The sequence below is a fragment of the Lepidochelys kempii genome, chromosome 21, assembly GCF_965140265.1.
Source record: "Lepidochelys kempii isolate rLepKem1 chromosome 21, rLepKem1.hap2, whole genome shotgun sequence".
NCBI classification, from domain to species: domain Eukaryota; kingdom Metazoa; phylum Chordata; order Testudines; family Cheloniidae; genus Lepidochelys; species Lepidochelys kempii.
In genome coordinates, this window is record NC_133276.1 from 14,239,495 (window position 1) to 14,256,006 (window position 16,512).

Below are 16,512 nucleotides of genomic sequence, written 5' to 3' on the forward strand. Positions count from 1 at the left end.
GTGTTGTGAAGGCCAATACTATAATGGGGTTCAAAAGGGAGCTAGATAGATTCATGGAGGATAGATCCATCAATGGCTACTAGCCAGGATGGGCAGGAATGGTGTCCCTAGCCTCTGTTTGCCAGAAGCTGGCATTAGGTGGCAGGGCATGGATCACTTGATTACCTGTTCTATTCATTCCTTCTGGGGCACCTGCCATTGGCCACTGTCGGAAGACAGGATACTGGGCTTGATGGACCTTTGGTCTGACCCAGTATGGCCGTTCTTATGACCAACGTCCACTGTGGAAAGAGTCAAGCTCTTCAGAAGCTCTGGGTGGCTTGAAAGCTTGTCTCTCTCACCAGCAGAAGTTGGTCCAATAACAGATATTCCCTCACCCTCCTTGTGTCTCAAATATCCTGGGATTCTCATGGCTATAACGCTGCAACCGTCTTTAAAATTAGTCATGCATCATCACCAGAGGGCTGTGTAAGGGGGTCTCTCACAGCCCTCCCCTACTATGAGTTAGTCCTCGGAACCAGGGAGCAACACAGTACTGAACAGACGAGAGACACAAGATTTGTGGCCTTCAGCCCCAGCCTGCCTGCTGCCATGCTTAGGGTCTGTCTACAGTGCCATCAGGGGGTGTGATTGCACCTTTAATCCAGCTAGTCAGTGACCGAGAGCATGATGGCTGTGTGGAAGCCCAGCTGGGACCCTGGGTAACTGCTCGGGTGGCCAGCCCATGCTGATGTCCATGTTGCTGCCGCTTTATTGCTCTTGGTACTTGCAAGATGTACTCCTGGATGCATCAGGCATGTGCCGCATCACAGACCCAATTGCAATGTAGACATACCCTAAGATTTAGACTAAGCTGTGCCCTAGCTGACTGCAGCCAGTTTCTTGGCAGCTCACACATTTGACCTAGTGGCACAGACTGGTCCTCTCTCAACCACTCAGTCTCCTCTCCATACTGAACTTGGGTTCTTTCTCTCTGGAAGACTCTTGCACCAAGGAACCACAAATAGCATTCAGTAAGAAGGAGCTTGTCCTCCCAGATCCCTGTCATGCAGAGAGATCACTGTGCTTATAGGAGGCAGTGTGGCCCACTAGATAGAGCACTGGGCTGGAACCCAAGAGACCTGCATCCTAGTCTTGTCTTTCACACTGGCCTGCTGGGTGAGTTTGGGCAAGTCATTTTTCTCTGCGCCTCAGTTTCTCTATCTGTAAAATGGGGAAATGATACTGATTTCCTTTGTAAAATGCTTTGGGATCTACGGATGAAAAGTGCTAGATAAGAACCAGGTATTATTGGCCCCATTGTATAAATAGGAAAGCCGAGAGGGATAGCTCAGTGGTTTGAGCATTGGCCTGCTAAACCCAGGGTTGTGAGTTCAATCCTTGAGGGGGCCATTTAAGGATCTGGGGCAAAAATTGGGGATTGGTCCTGCTTTGAGCAGGGGGTTGGACTAGATGATCTCCTGAGGTCCCTTCCAATCCTGATATTCTATGATTCTATGTGGAATTCTTGTGATATTTGGTGTTCTTCTTACAGCCTTAGCTCCTGGAGTCATGTGATTATGTGAGAATCTCACTTTTTTTCTTTTCTCTTCTTTTCCTTTTCTTTTATGAAAGCTAAGTTTATAGCCCACATGGCAGAGGAGAAAAGCTTGGAAATGTGACCTGGTGGCTCAGAAAGCTGACAGCAACTGAAAAAAGCCTCAGCAGTGGACCAAAAAGAAAAAAAGGAAGTCCCACAGCCAGCCAATAAGAGCCAGCCTCTTTCCCAGCTCCCAGCACAGAGGGCGTGGAGTCAGAGCACTGCTGCGCTGTGGTTATACTCGGCTGCCCACCATCCCGTAGGGGCCTCGGACAGCCTACACACAAAATGAAACACCCTGAGGGTTGCTCTAACTTACATCAGGAGCTGGCTGGGACCTGAGGACCAGGAGGCACAAAGGTATCCTCGCTTTATTTTGCCCCGTATCTCCCTGCCCCTCTGCTGAGGGTGTGTCAGGCCCCCCTTCTGTTGCCAGTCAGCGGCGGCTATAAGTCTGTCACACAGCTAACGAGGGAGTTTTTAGCAGTTTGTGCTCTTAGCGCTGGAGATCCCTAGTTCAGGCCCTGGTGTGTCGGCCAACATGACCGCCATCATGAATGCAACCCGTTGCCAGTGGAGATTCAGGTCCTGAGGGAGGCCTGATTGCCCTGGGTTGGTTACTGCGATGAATGCATGCAGCTTCTGCGGTGTGAGCCGCTCCCCTGGGGGGCTGCTTCCGATCCCCACAGGGCAGCTGACTCTCGGCCCCTGCGCAGAGCTTCCTGGGCAGTTTCTAGACAGCAGAGAGATGTGCTACACACCCAGCCCCCATATTTGAGGTGCAGAGTTTGCCATCTTGGAGTTCTGCTGCCCCCCCCCCCCCCACCGTCTGTTTCATGTCAGACGTTCTCAGTATTTTGGGTGGCTCAGAGCTGTTCCGAAGCCCCTCTTCATGTGTCACCCTGGCCCCTCTGTCATGGTCCTGCTTTGAGCAAGAGGTGGGACTGGATTAGATGGGGTAAGATCCAAGTTACCCGGGAAAGAATTTTCTGTAGTATCTGGCTGATGAATCTTGCCCATATGCTCAGGGTTTAGCTGATCGCCATATTTGGGGTCGGGAAGGAATTTTCCTCCAGGGCAGATTGGAAGGCCCTGGAGGTTTTTCGCCTTCCTCTGTAGCATGGGGCACGGGTCACTTGCTGGAGGATTCTCTGCTCCTTGAGGTCTTCAAACTACAATTTGAGGACTTCAATAGCACAGATATAGGTGTGAGGTCTTTTTTAGGAGTGGTGGGTGAAATTCTGTGGCCTGCATTGTGCAGGAGGTCAGACTAGATGATCATAATGGTCCCTTCTGACCTAATATCTATGAACCTCTTGAGGTCTCTTCCAACCCTGATATTCTATGTGAGAGGTCATGTCTAATGCAGTGTCCATATGACATCCTCACCAGGCATCCCAGGGACCCCCATGTGTCCTTGGAGAGGCTGAGTTCCTCAAAGGTCACACAACCCCCACTCAGTAACCGTGGCATGCACTAGCCTGCCCTAGAGGACCGAAGAATGAAAGCCATGCTGCCAACTTTCATGATTTCATCGTGAGTCCGGTGGGTCTTTAAAGGTTCTCATGAATTTCTGATTTCATCTTCCAGTTTGGTGAAGGTCTGCCCTTATCCAAAATGGCTGCCCTCTCTCATTGCGTTCGAATGCCTGGCAGTGGCTAGGGTGACCAGATGTCCCAATTTTATAGGGACAGTCCCGATTATTTGGGGCTTTGTCTTTATATAGGTGCCTATTACCCCCCCCACCCCATGTCCCAGTTTTTTCACAGTAGCTGTCTGGTCACCCTAGCAGCGGCAGTTCTGGCTTTGGACTTTCTTGAACCGCTCTTGCGATAGAACAGTCCAAAAAGGGTGAACTGACCTGAAAAAATGCAGTCATTTACCTGAGAAAATCCTGACCTTCAATCATACCCTGTGATTTCAGTGTAGACCTACCCAGGGGGATGCTACATCACTGCTTCCTGGTCCCATCACACACGGCTCCCTGTGTCACGCACAGGACATGGACATGTAGCAGACAGCTGCGAGAGCATGATCTGGGGTTCCACCTGGGGTCAGTTTGTCACCTATAAGGCTTGCACAAGGCCTGAGTTCAGGCAGTTTTATCTTTCTCTGGTGGAGGTTTCTTCACGTTCATTCCTAAACAGAGGTTCTCTAAAAGGACATTCCCACTCTAATGTGCGGGCGATGAGGCTGGTGCATTAGCAGATGGCTTCTCCCCAACCTCGTGGGCTGGATTTTCCAAGAGAGCTTAGCACCAACTCGCATTATTCTCAGTGGGGCTCTCAACAGGAGCTGGGCGCTTTGGAAATGCAGCAGGTGCACTCTGGCCCTCGGGGCAAGAAGACACGAACATCAGGGCCCAATTACGCAGCCCTGGAGTCCCACTTTCAACCCCAGATCTTTAATGAGAGGCTTGCGGCCTGTAATCACTGTAAACTTCCTCCCACAGGACAACATGGGGATTTCCTTATTCACTTACTTTCCTCCCTCCCTGCCCACAGCATCCCCATTGTCCTCTGCTGCCAGAGCAGAGTTTCCCTCTGCTTTAGCTGGGGCTAGGAATGTGATAGCAAATGGCTTTTCTGCCATGGCCATGTCAAAATCCAGTCGCTTCTTCCTTCAGGACAGCTGTGAGATCGGCCGGTCCTCTGTCCACATGGGTAAAACTCTCGTCCAGGCCCCTTGTCATCTCACATCTTCACTACTGCGGCCTCACCCCCTTCCCAGCCTGTCTAAATAGCTCCTTGCTGCTGCTTTGGGCTTGCTGCTTTGGCTATATTCCCCCCTCTCTGTGTGTCCCTCTCCCCCCACCCCCTCCGCCACATCAAATGCTAGCTACTCATCTTCGCTTTTAAGGCTCATCATGGCCTATCACCACCCTCCCTGTTATCTCATACACACTACAGAGATGCTCACGCCTGCCGCCGCTCCTCCAGCCCCCATTGCTCAAATTGTCCAGCCAGCACTCCATGCTTCCTCCCCTGGCGCCCCACGGCGGGAGCGCTCCATAAACCTCTGCTAGTCACCTGCCTCTTAACGCTCCCCTCTGCTGGGATGCAGACAAAGAACTCGACGACAGGGTGGCAGCTGGTGTGCGGAGAGCGCGGCTTGTCAGGCCGCGCAGAGTGGCCTCGTTATTACCTTGCGCCTGCCGCCCGTCTGTGTGTTGTAGTCTCTTGTCATGTACCTACGTACATTGTGAGCTCTTCAGAGAAGGGGCCGTCCTTGTTCTGTTTGTACAGCACCTGGCACAATGGTGCCCTGCTCCCTTACACTACCATAATACCAATAATAAATAATACGGCCACACTGGCCTCTCGCATTCCGGAGACAGGCTAGCAGTAGTTTTAATTAAGTCCTATTATTTATCTATCAAAACTATAGGCTCTGACTCCATGGGTGCTCCAGGGCTGGAGCACCCACGGGGAAAGAATGGTGGGTGCTGAGCACCCACTGGCAGCCCCCCATTAGTTCTCCCACCTGCCGGCAGGCCCCATGAATCAGCATCCCCCCTCCCTGCTTGTGCCTCCCACGAGGCAAGGGGGGACAGGGCACGCTCAGGGAGGACTGGGTGGGACTGGGCGGGAAAGGAAGGGGGAGAGCAGAGGCAGGGCAGGGGTGGGGCCTTGGGGGAAGGGGTGGATCGAGGTGGGGCCTGGGGCAGAGCCGGGGGTCAAAGCACCCCCCGGCACTTTGGAAATTCGGCATCTGTGATCAAAACCCCACATTTCATTGTCAAGAGATGGTCCCACTGCTCTGGGCTTCACCTGTCTGTCTCGTTGTCTGTATTTTCCTTGGGACATGATCCCGATGTTCTGGGGTAGATCCAGCCAGCAATGGTAAATGATCATGCTAAGATGGTGGTACCCAAATGTTCTAACGCTGTTCTGTATGGGCTTGTTGGTCCATTCTAACGTTAGTTATACTTTTCCTTCCTCATCCAAGTGTCTGCTCACATCTCTCTGTTCATCCATTTGCCGCTGGATGATAATCAGGGTGCTTTACTATCCTGAGGCATATTTGAAATTCCTCAGACGCAAACGGGGGATCATTATCTGACGTGATCTGGTCAGATGACCTAGAAATGGCAAACATTATGCAATGCGTCACAGGGCCTGGCCAAAGGAGTGTTCTTCGTATGGCCACCTCGTATTAAGCATTAATCACAACTTACTCTTTTCTGCAAAATGAACGTGCAGTCTTTGCCAGAACCCAGTGAAAGCTTTGGCAGACTGGCTAGAAATCCAGAGATATTTTCTCCTTTGATTTGTGCCCTTAGATGGAACTTGGATCTTTCTGCTACAAGGTTAGTTTTGGACATCTCCTGCTTTTTAAGAACCTCTTCCAAGACTTTCTACTGGAAGTCACCTAGTCCCAGTGGAAAACCTAAACGCCGCAAATGCTAGTTGGCCCCACAACATTAGAAAAATGATCTTTTTTTATCAATACCCTTCACAACATTTGCATAAAAATACACTTTGAACCCGCAGACATAAAATCCCCCTTGTTCTTCCTTTTAGTGCAACTGGAAGCAGTCCCATATTTCCATAGTTGGCCTTCTAGCTTTTCTGTTTGTTTTGGGTTTTTTTAACCGGGAGGCAGGTTTCTTGCTCTTTCGCAGTCTTGGAGCTCCTCCCTGGGAGGAAGGCTGGCCTGGGGTTAGTGCGCTAGCCTGGGCCTTTGGAGAGCTGGTTCAATTCCCTGCTCTGCCACAGCTGCCCTGCATGACCTCGGACAAGTCATGGAAGGTACATGCACATGGCAGCTGAGAGGTCTGATTCCCAGAATGGGTAGCACATGGGCTAGCATCTAAAAACCACAGTCTAGTGGCATGGGCTAGCTGCCTGCTGAGTACATTCCCAGGGGTCAGTGCGGACTGAACTTGGGTGGCTAGCCCAAGGTCGCACCACAGCCACGTTGCTATACTTAGGTGCTAGCATATGTGTCTACCTGTGCTGGGAATTACATCTTCCAGCAGCTGTCTACCTTGAGTCCCTCTGAGCTTTAGTTCCTCGTCTGTCCAACTGGGCTAACAGCATTGTCTGCCTAACAGGCGTGTGTGAGGATAAATACATTTAAAACTTTGATACTCTCAGCTATTCTGAGGGCCAGAGAAGTACCAAAAGATTGTTTCCGCCAACCCATCCTTCCTCCTCACAAAGCTTATTGTACTTGCTGTCCACAAAGAGCAAACAGGTCTTCTAAATCAGTGGTTTTCAACCCGGTTTCATCTGCAGACCCCCTAAAAACTTTCACATGGAGATGCAAGTCCCTTTGGAAATCTTAGACATAGTCTGTAGACCCCTAGGGGTGCCTGGACCACCGGTTGAAAAGCACTGTTGTAAATCCAAATGACCTTTCATTTAGGTTTATGAGACCAGCTGAACAAGAAAGAACAAAAGCCAACTCCCCCGAGAGAGCACAGTGGGTATCCCTGCTGAATCCTGGGAACATAATGGTGGCTGAGCTGCGTGAGCTCCACTGTTTAAAGGTTCGGGACACAAAAGTGAAAGGCAGTGCAGTTTCATAGCTACACAGGTCACAGTGGGTGTTTACGCCCTGGTATTTTTGAGACTCTTGCTTGAACTACACCTAATTAATCGAAGACAAATCTAGTTGGGTAAACTTTCTGGTCTCTGCTAATTGTGCATGCTGATTTTAGGACTGTAGGGGCTGGAATTGGTCCAGGCAGGGGCTCACAGTTACTCCACAGCCTTGCAAATGCAGACAGTGCATTGCTATTGGGTAATACAAGGGGGGATGGGGGGGAGAGAGAGACCAGAAAATTCCACGGGTAGCACCGCTAACCAGCTTCTTCTGTGGCATAGGGCACAGGTGTGGCCTTGAATGTTGTTGGCATCTCTTCAAACCCAGCTCTGCCTCCAAACCTAGGCCCTGACCATACTCCCCTAACACGGAATAGTCTCTGAGTCTGTGCCTAGCCCTGCTGATGTCAGAGGAACTCTTAATAGTGCTCCCAAACATAGAACCATAGAGGATCAGGGTTGGAAGGGACCTCAGGAGGTCATCTAGTCCAACCCCCTGCTCAAAGCAGGACCAATCCCCAACTAAATCGTCCCAGCCAGGGCTGAGGTGTTTAAGGATGGAGATTCCACCACCTCCCTAGGGAACCCATTCCAGTGTTTCACCACCCTCCTAGTGAAATAGTGTTTCCTAATATCCAACCTAAACCTCCCCCACTGCAACTTGAGACCATTGCTCCTTGTTCTGTCATCTGCCACGACTGAGACCAGCCGAGCTCCATCCTCTTTGGACCCCCCTTCAGGTAGTTGAAGGCTGCTATCAAATCCCCCCTCACTCTTCTCTACTGCAGACTAAACAATCCCAGTTCCTTCAGCCTCTCCTCCTAAGTCATGTGCCCCAGCCCCCTAATCATTTCCCCGTTGCCCTTGGGTGGACTCTCTCCAGCATGAATAAGGGGGCCCCAATCTGGCTCCGGTGAATTAAACACAAGTGTGCAGGTGAGGCCATGAGCCCCTCTCCTGCATCTCCTCTGTTCGCAGGCACTTCCAGCCAAGCTGCTTGGGGGCCTGATTTGGAAAGGGCCCAGGCGGTGCTGGGGGAAGTCATCCCCAGATCGCAGGCGGTGTTTACAGGCCGCCCTCCTGGGAGTTCTGCCCGGGCGGACGGTCCCACTCTCGGGCTGCGCCGGGTCCCTTGGCAAAGGGGGAGCTGCAGCTACTTTCCCCCGCGGCAAGGACAGAGGGTGATGCCGGCACAGCCCGTGCCTGGCGCTTCAGCCGAGCCCGAGGGCAAGACTCCGCGGTTGGACGCGCTAAATCTCTGCCCCGGCAAAGCCAGCCCCGCAGCGAGGGGTGAGGCCCGGGTGGGGCTGGGGTGCGGCGGGGCTGGAGGGGGGGGGCGAGCCTGCAGCTCGTGCAGGAACCTGGCTGTGGGGCGGGAGGGGGGGGCTGAGGCTGGGGCACACCCCTGCCCTGCAGTCCCTGCTTCCTCTTCGCCCCTCCGGGCGCCGGGGCCGCCGCCCCCCGAGCCCCCGGCCGCCGCCCCCCGAGAGCCCCCTGTCCGGCCGCTGCCCCCCGAGAGCCCCCTGCCCGGCCGCCGCTAGCTCTTTAAAATGTTGCCGGGCGAGAGCGCGGCGCGGGTGGCCATGTGATTGCCGGGGCGGCTGCAGGCGGCGAGCGGAGCCCGGCTGGTGAGCGCCGCGGCTGCGCCCCAGCCCGGGCGGCCGAGGGCAAGGAGCCGGCTGCAGGCGCGGGGTGCCGGGGGGCGGGATGGACGAGACCCCCGTAGCCCCGGCGGCCGCTCGGACGGGCTGAGTCCGCCGCTGCCCCGTCGGGGGCCGGCCGGCTGCACGGTCGGGAGCCGCGGGGCGAGGAGCGCACGGGCGTCCGGGGCGCAGCCACTTCGGAGCCGGGCCGGCGCGGCTGGGAGGCGCCCGCTGCTCCGGGGGGGCAGGGACCTGCCTAGGTGAGGGGGGGGGTCCACAGGTGGGAGTTGGTGGCCGGCGTGGTGGGCAGTTGCGGGAGGGGTGGACAAGTGAGAGGAGGTGGGCTGGGGGGGGTGTACAGGTGGGGAAGGAATGGCCAGAAAGGGGGTGGCCAGGTGATGGGGGGAGTGGGCTGCTGGGGGAGGGGTGGCCAGGTGGGGGAGGGGTGGACAAGTGGGAGGGGGGTGTACAGGTAGGGGAGGGGTGGCCAGGTGACGGGGGGGGAGTGGGCTGCTGAGGAGGGGTGGATAAGTGGGAGAGGGGTGGACAGGTGGGGGAGGTGTGCCCAGGTGAGAGAAGGTAGGCTGGATGGGGGGGGGTGGACAAGTGGGAGAGGGGGTGTACAGGTAGGGGAGGGGTGGCCAGGTGACGGGGGGGGAGTGGGCTGCTGAGGAGGGGTGGATAAGTGGGAGAGGGGTGGACAGGTGGGGGAGGTGTGCCCAGGTGAGAGAAGGTAGGCTGGATGGGGGGGGGTGGACAAGTGGGAGAGGGGGTGGCTGGCTGGAGGGTGGGTGGGTGTACAGGTTGGGGAGGGGTGGTCAGCAAGGAGGTGGCCAGTTGGGGGATGGGCCGGCGAGGGAGGTGGCCAGCAAGGGGGCGGACAGGTGGGGGTTGCTGTCCTCACAGCTGCTCTCCAGTTGGTGGATAGGCATAATGCCAGTGCTGGGGGTAACTGTCTTCCCCATGTGTTTGCAGGTGACCAACGAGCCCTGTCACCAGCGGGGACCAGGGCACTATGGCACAGTCCGTCTCTGCCTTCCAGGCTGCCTACATCACCATCGAAGTGCTGATTGCCTTGGTGTCTGTGCCAGGGAACGTCCTGGTGATCTGGGCTGTCAAGAAGAACCAGGCTCTGCAGGATGCCACCTTCAGCTTCATCGTCTCGCTGGCTGTGGCTGACGTGGCAGTGGGCACCCTGGTCATCCCACTTGCCATCGTTATCAACGTTGGGCCGCGGATGGAGTTCTACACCTGCCTGTCGGTGGCCTGCCCCGTCCTCATCCTCACCGAAAGCTCCATCCTGGCTCTGCTGGCCATCGCGGTGGATCGCTACCTGCGTGTGAAGATCCCCCTAAGGTAGGAAAGCCCCTGGGCACAGGAGAGCCTCTGCTGCCACCTTTCAGAGTCACCTTGGGACACAGCCAGGACGCTGCTGCTAACAGCATGAAGACAGGTCCATCTGTAATCCTGGCTGAGATCAGGCATACCCCAGCTCCCTCTGCAGTAGAAGGGCCACTCTCATGTCTCCAACCCCCTCGTGTCTCCATCCCGCTTAGCAGGCTGGATGGCCAGGGGGGTCTGTCCGTCCATCGTGCGGTACATGCCTGCCACGTTGACAGGCCAGCCCGTAGCGCTCGTGACAGCAGTGAATGTGTCCAGCTCCACAAGGGGGGCTGGTAGTGCCCGGCTGCCCTAGAGAAGAGCCCCAGAAGCTGTACCTGACACAGAGCTGCTTGCCCTACTCTGGCTTGCCCACACACTTAACACTTTGCTTCAACACTTCCTCCTGGGAGGTGTTCCTTTAGAATGTGCCTGCGAAATGCGCTCCTTTGCCATGTGCCTTGCGCCATGTGGCTGTGTAACCCCCCCACACACTCCCAGGCCAGCACAGAACAAGGAAGTTGTTCTTGCCCTGGAGTTGTTCTTGCCCTGGAGTTGAGCACCACTAGAGAGAGGATTAAGGGCAGTGGCGTGCTTCAGACAGCAGGAATGTGAAGACAGCCCTGGTGTGACTCCTGACTCAGAGCGGGGCATGGAAGCCAAGTGTCTGATTATAATGGCTCTGGGGCATTCAAAGCAGGCAGTGGTCTGGTGCCCGTACTATGCGGGGACTCCTGAGGGTCCAGTGCTGGTGCAGCCTTGGGGCAGAGAAAGAGCCAGTGTTCAAATCAGTGCTTGCCACCTGCCCCCCTCTCCGTCCTGGGGCAGAACTACCTGCCCAGAGGAAGGGCTGCCTAGGGAGATGCTCCAGAAGTTAGGAAATTCTGGAATCCTTATCCTCCTTGCTATTATGTTTGTTGACAAAGCCAAGCCCATAGAATGTGAGTCTAATTGCCATCACATTGTGCCCCGGCAGAATGCGGGGTATAAATCAGGGAATGCCCTTTATTTGAACTCTGCAGTGCTGATAGGAAATGTTTAACCCCTTCACTTCTCCGCTGCTGCCCTGGTGCTCCTGGGCTGCCAGGTTCGGTGGCCTTTTCACGGCAGAGACCCTGAAACCCATGGTGGGCCCTGGGTATGCCTGGCGGTGGGGCGGGGGTGGGGGGAAGGGAGCTGCAAGGTTGCTGGATGTGGCAGGGCTGGAGCTGCGTGGCTTCTAGATGCATATGTACTGCAGGGAGCTCTCTGAGGTTCCTGCTTTGGTTGCTTCTGCTCCTACTGGCTGGAGTCCCTGGCTGGCTCCCCTCGGCAGTTTTTTCCCAGGGCTCCATGGCAGAAGGAGAGGGGCGGCACCCCCAGACCATGCTGCACGTAGTGATCGTGGGGGTCCCTGAGGAAGGAATAAAACAAACTAGAGAGCGTCTGTGATGAACTGCTCTGCACAGCTACCCTGGGTTCTCAACCCAGCTTCCAGGGCACATCTCTCAACTCCTAGATTCATCATACTGACCCTCCTGAGGGAGTGTCTCTACATTATAATCTTCCACAAACATCTCTCTGCATCTTCCCTCTTAAAGAGAAACCAGTTAGCTTTTAAATACATACATATATAAATAAACAGCTAACAACCATCTTATAACATGGACGTTAAATACTCAACCCATGTCCAGCACGTTTCCAAACCCAATGTGTCAACTGTCTAGAGAGGAGAGGTTACCAGCACATCTCTCTGGAGTGACTCTTTACCACTCACTTTCCCTTTCCCTTTCTCCAGCCATGGCCAATATTTTCATTCAACCTCAAATCGGCATTTCTGTGAAAGGTACAAAATAGTCATGGCTACATTACAAACAAAATTAATGTCTCCTTTCAAACCAGAGTATTTACAGGAGAACAGGAAATAGCCATTTCAGGGACAGCAGCTGCCTTTACTGGATGCTGGAGCTTTGCAGACAAAGCCCGTGGCACAATTATTGCATCCAGCTGGGCAACAAGGAGCAACAGCCCTTTTTGCAAGAGGTGCACCTGCAATTTTTGGAGCCAGGAGCCACCTGTAGCACAAGGACAGTCCTGGGGATCCATCGCTCGCTGGGTTGCTGTGATAGCTGCTCAGTCACACGGAGGATCCGAGGCTGAGGCGAGGTTTTTCTCCAGGCAGGTTAGCAAGTCCTCTGAGTCTTTCAGGACGTTTTTATCTCCCTCTCTGGATCTGCCTTTCAATAGTTGTTCTCTTGTTCCTTGCCAGTTTCTCCTTTGTCTATTGATGATTAAGGATTAGTCAGTTTAGAAAGGCCAGAGTCCACATCAACTGTCAATGTGTTGGAACTTTCTGGGATTACTCCTAGATCCCTTTGATTAAAATGTGTCCCCCTTGTCTGTCTGGACTACATAAACCCTTGGAGGCAGCTGTTCTTTAATGGTACCCCTTTGGCCCCAAATATGAGACGTGTGATTCCTCAGGCACGCTCTGTCACCTGAGTTAAGAGATGGGGAGATCCCGGCCCTTTTGTCAAAATACTTCTGCTTCCAATTCTGATTTTCTTTCATCTTCTGCACAGTTTCATTGTCCTGAGATTTCAGCACGTTATCTGTGATTGGTACATTAGATCTGATCCTCCTCCCCTTTACCAACTGAGCTGGAGAAAAGCCATTCTCCAGGGGCGTACGTTGGTAAACCACTAACGCTTTATACAAATCACCCCCACTGTCAAAAATCTTTTTTCAAAGGGTCCGTTAGTGTCCGTATTGGCCTTTCCACAAGCCCATTCGATTGGGGGTAATTTGGGCTTGATGTTTTGTGATGAAAATCCCAGTCTATGGCAAATTGCCTAAATCTGCACTGGCAAATTGTGACCCATTAACACTAAAGATTTCATCTGCCATTCCATGCATGGAGAAGATTCCCTTCATGCCGGCTATCACTGATTTGCTATTAGTACTGTGCAGTGTGCAAATTTCTGGATACAGGGAATAAGAAGCTGTAGCTATTAAAGAATCCTTTGATTGCCAGGTAAATAAGTCTGGGCCAATCTTCTCATAAGGCCTTTGTGGAAGCCGGTGAGGTCTCAGCAGCTCTGCCTGTTGGCATGGCTTGAATTTCAAGCATGAAAAGCAGTTTCCTACCACATTAGTAACGTCGTGGTTGATCCGCGGCCAATACAGCACCTCTCGTGCTCGTTGTTTGCACTTTTCAATTCCTAAATGACCCTCGTGGATCTTCTGTGGCATTTCTTTTCGGAGGCTCATTGGAATGACAGCCTTACTGCCCGTGAAAATCGCCCCATCTATCACAGCCAGCTCATGCCTGCAGTTCCAATGGTCTCTTACACTTGGGCAGCAGCTGCTTCTTTCTACAGGCCACCTTTAATGATCACTTCTTTAAGGATCCCCAATGATTCATCTTTCTCTGTTTTTCCTCTTATTAGTTGCGGTTTCCTTCTCATTCGGCACTTGTGACAGCAAGTAATGGTCTTGGGGTTCGTTAACCAACAAAGCGGTGAATGAGGAAGGAATAAAACTTTTAATAAAACAAACCAGAGAGCGTCTGTGGTGAACCGCTCTACTCAGCTCGGCTGGGTTCCTTGCCCCCGCCCCCCCCCCCCCCCAACACACACACACACTCTTGCTGGGCACAGCTCTAAACTCCTAGATTCATCATACTGTCCCTTATAAGGGAGCGTCTCTAAATTATAAACTTCCGCAAACCTATCTCTACCCTGCATGGACCTGCTGTGGCCACAACCCAGCTGAACAGCCAGAGTTTGTTTTGTCGGACTGTCTAGACAGGGTGTCCTGGCAGGGCTACTGTCCTTCCTGCAAGCAATCCACCACCCCCACCCCCCATCTCTTGCGGTGAGCATGATGGCCTGATTAGCCCAGACTGGCCTTCTCCTTTAAGAATATTCTATTTATCTCACAGGGGAAAAAAAATCCGTGCCAGTTTGGCCAGGAGTTAAGAATTTAAACACAGCAGCTGGGGAATGCACAGTTGAAATTCCAGCACCAGGCTTGTCCCTGCAGCCTGCCCATCTCCTATCTACCAACGTAAGGCAGTATGCATGCACCCCTCCCACCTGAGAGCTGTACCACCCCCCCTCCACCAAATGGAGCTCTGACTGCTCTTTTGGATCCATGATGATATGACCATTGCTATTCTGTGTTATTATTCATTTCTATTGTGGTAGCACTTAGGAACCCCAGTCATGAATCAAGAGTCCATTGTGCAAGGCACCGCACAAATACGGAACTAAAAGACCATCTCTCCCAGCCCAGGAGTGCCGGAAGGATAGTTGTTCAGAGCTCTCTAGGCCTTCTCAAGAGGGTGAATTGAGGGGCCGGAGCCTGCAGGAATCTCACAACTGCATGGGCACAGTTAGTGAGACAACAAGGGGGTACGGTTAGCCGGGCTCCGGACTGAGAACTGCCTGGTGGTTCCCTTGTTTTACATACTAAACCTGACATTTTTAACAAGTGTGTTGCTGTGGGAATTTCTTTGCTTTTATGTGTATTTGCCACAGTAAACTAGTAGCAAAGGAGGTTGCATCGCTAGGCAGCTTGCTAATGTAGCAGTTAAGGCTGCAGGGATACAATATCGTAGTTCAAGGCTGGGACAGACAATGTTTGTGAAGGATTTTTCCGAGCTATAACCAGTATAATTTTATACCTGGTTTATCACTGTGTAACCACCACCACCCCCGCCCCCCGGCCCCATGTGTTAAAATTACTCCAAAATTTTAGTTTTAGTTTTTAGTTTCCTGGGTCTGGAGCTTGCAGCTTTAAGCACCGCGTCACTGCACCGTTGATCAGGATGACACTGAGGCCAGGTCGACCCAGCTACGGCGCTCAGAGTGGGGTGTGATAAATCCACACACCTGAGCAACCCCGTGCAGACAGGATGCGGTCGACAGAAGAATTCTGCTGCCTCTCGGGGCGGTGGAAGAACTCTGCTGACGGGAGAGCCCTTCCCGTCGCCGCAGTGAGCGGCTGCGGCTGCCCAGCTTGACAAAGGAGTTGATCACCACACCTGGGTGCTCGACATCGCTGCAGATCAGGCTGCTTGGGAGAAGTATGGTGATAAAGTGCCGGACCGTGTCCCTGCCCTGCGTAGCCTGGCTCAGACAGCATTCCAGGGATGAGCGGGCTATGACTGGCTGATGGGATAAGGCAGAGGAATAGGTGCCTTCTAAAGGGGTGGTGAGTCAGGAAGGGCCGTTTGGAGACATCCAGGGCGTAAGCCCCATGCCTGTGTGCCCCAGCTGGTGTTCTGGGAAACCCCAGGGCGGGCTGCTAGCCCAGGGTCCTGTATCTGGCAGTTCAGGCACCAAGACACGAGGGAGCAGAGAACCAGGCTGTGATAGGATTCTGGAATCTGTCAGCAACCACAACAGGGCTTTACACAGAGAGAGAGCGAGAGAGACACGCTGCCACCCTGTCACACTGCAGAAGGGGCTCAGCTCTGACCTCTGCACCAGCCGCTTCTCGCCTCTTTCACCTCCATCCCATTGCGTTGGGGGGGACTCGGGACTGACCGCTCAGAGGCAGTGCAAGCAGGCGTGGTCTTCCAGGTGGTCTTCCATGGTCTTCCAGGTGGGGTTTATCAGCCCCCTGGTAAGGCTGTCTGCCAGCATGCGCATGGCACAGGGGGCTGATAAACCAGCCCCCACTGGATCATGCTGTTAGCCACAGTCATGCTGTTGGCTGTGCTGGAAGGATGGCCAAGTGGCATGGGAGCTGGTCTGGGAACGTGGGGACCTGGGTTCAATTCTTTGCTATGCCACAGCCTTCCTGGGTGACCTTGGGAAAGTCACTTAGTTTCTCTCTCTGCCTCACTTCCCCATCTCTACAGTGGGGATAATAGCACCTAATATTGTTCCATGCATGTACATGGTACAGACTGGGTGGGGCTCAGATACTACAGTAGTAGGGGGGCATATAAGCAGAGGTGGATTTACAGTAAAACCCATTCTGCCCTGGCACAGGGCCCCCCAATGACAGGGGGCCCCAATGACAGGGGGCCCCAAAGCCGGGCAGCTGCAGGGGCAGAAGCTTGGTCCTGGGGCTGCTGCTGCAGGCTCTGCACCCACCGGCAGCCAAGCTGCCCCTTCCCCATCTTGTCCCCCGAGTGTGCCGTGTTCCCACCCCTCCCAGCAGTTCCCCCGCCACCAAATAGCTGTTTGCCGGTGCTCTGGGAGGGAGTGGAAGAAGCGGGGCCGCAGTGCACTTGCGGGAGGAGGTGGAGAAGAGGCAGGGGTGCGGCCTTGGGGAAGGGGGTGGAATCGGGGCAGGGTGGAGCAAAGGCAGGGCCCCCGCACTCCCCCTACTCAGACAGGGTGCTGGGTTGGGGCAGGGGGCTAGGAGC

General features: G+C 53.9%; 1 protein-coding gene across 2 annotated transcripts in view; it reads left to right on the top strand.

Moving 5' to 3' along the window:
- Nucleotides 1-8,198: 8,198 nt before the first annotated feature.
- Nucleotides 8,199-16,512, top strand: part of ADORA1 (adenosine A1 receptor) — a 71,020-nt gene continuing 62,706 nt past the window's right edge. Inside the window, exons 1-2 of one of the 2 annotated variants that reach the window (XM_073319939.1) lie at nt 8,199-8,418; nt 9,747-10,127. In XM_073319939.1, the coding sequence (XP_073176040.1) occupies nt 9,787-10,127 (341 nt within the window). In that variant the 5' untranslated portion in view covers nt 8,199-8,418; nt 9,747-9,786. Of the gene's footprint in view, nt 8,419-8,755; nt 9,032-9,746; nt 10,128-16,512 lie in introns of those variants that run through there. The other variant, XM_073319938.1, reaches the window with a different exon arrangement.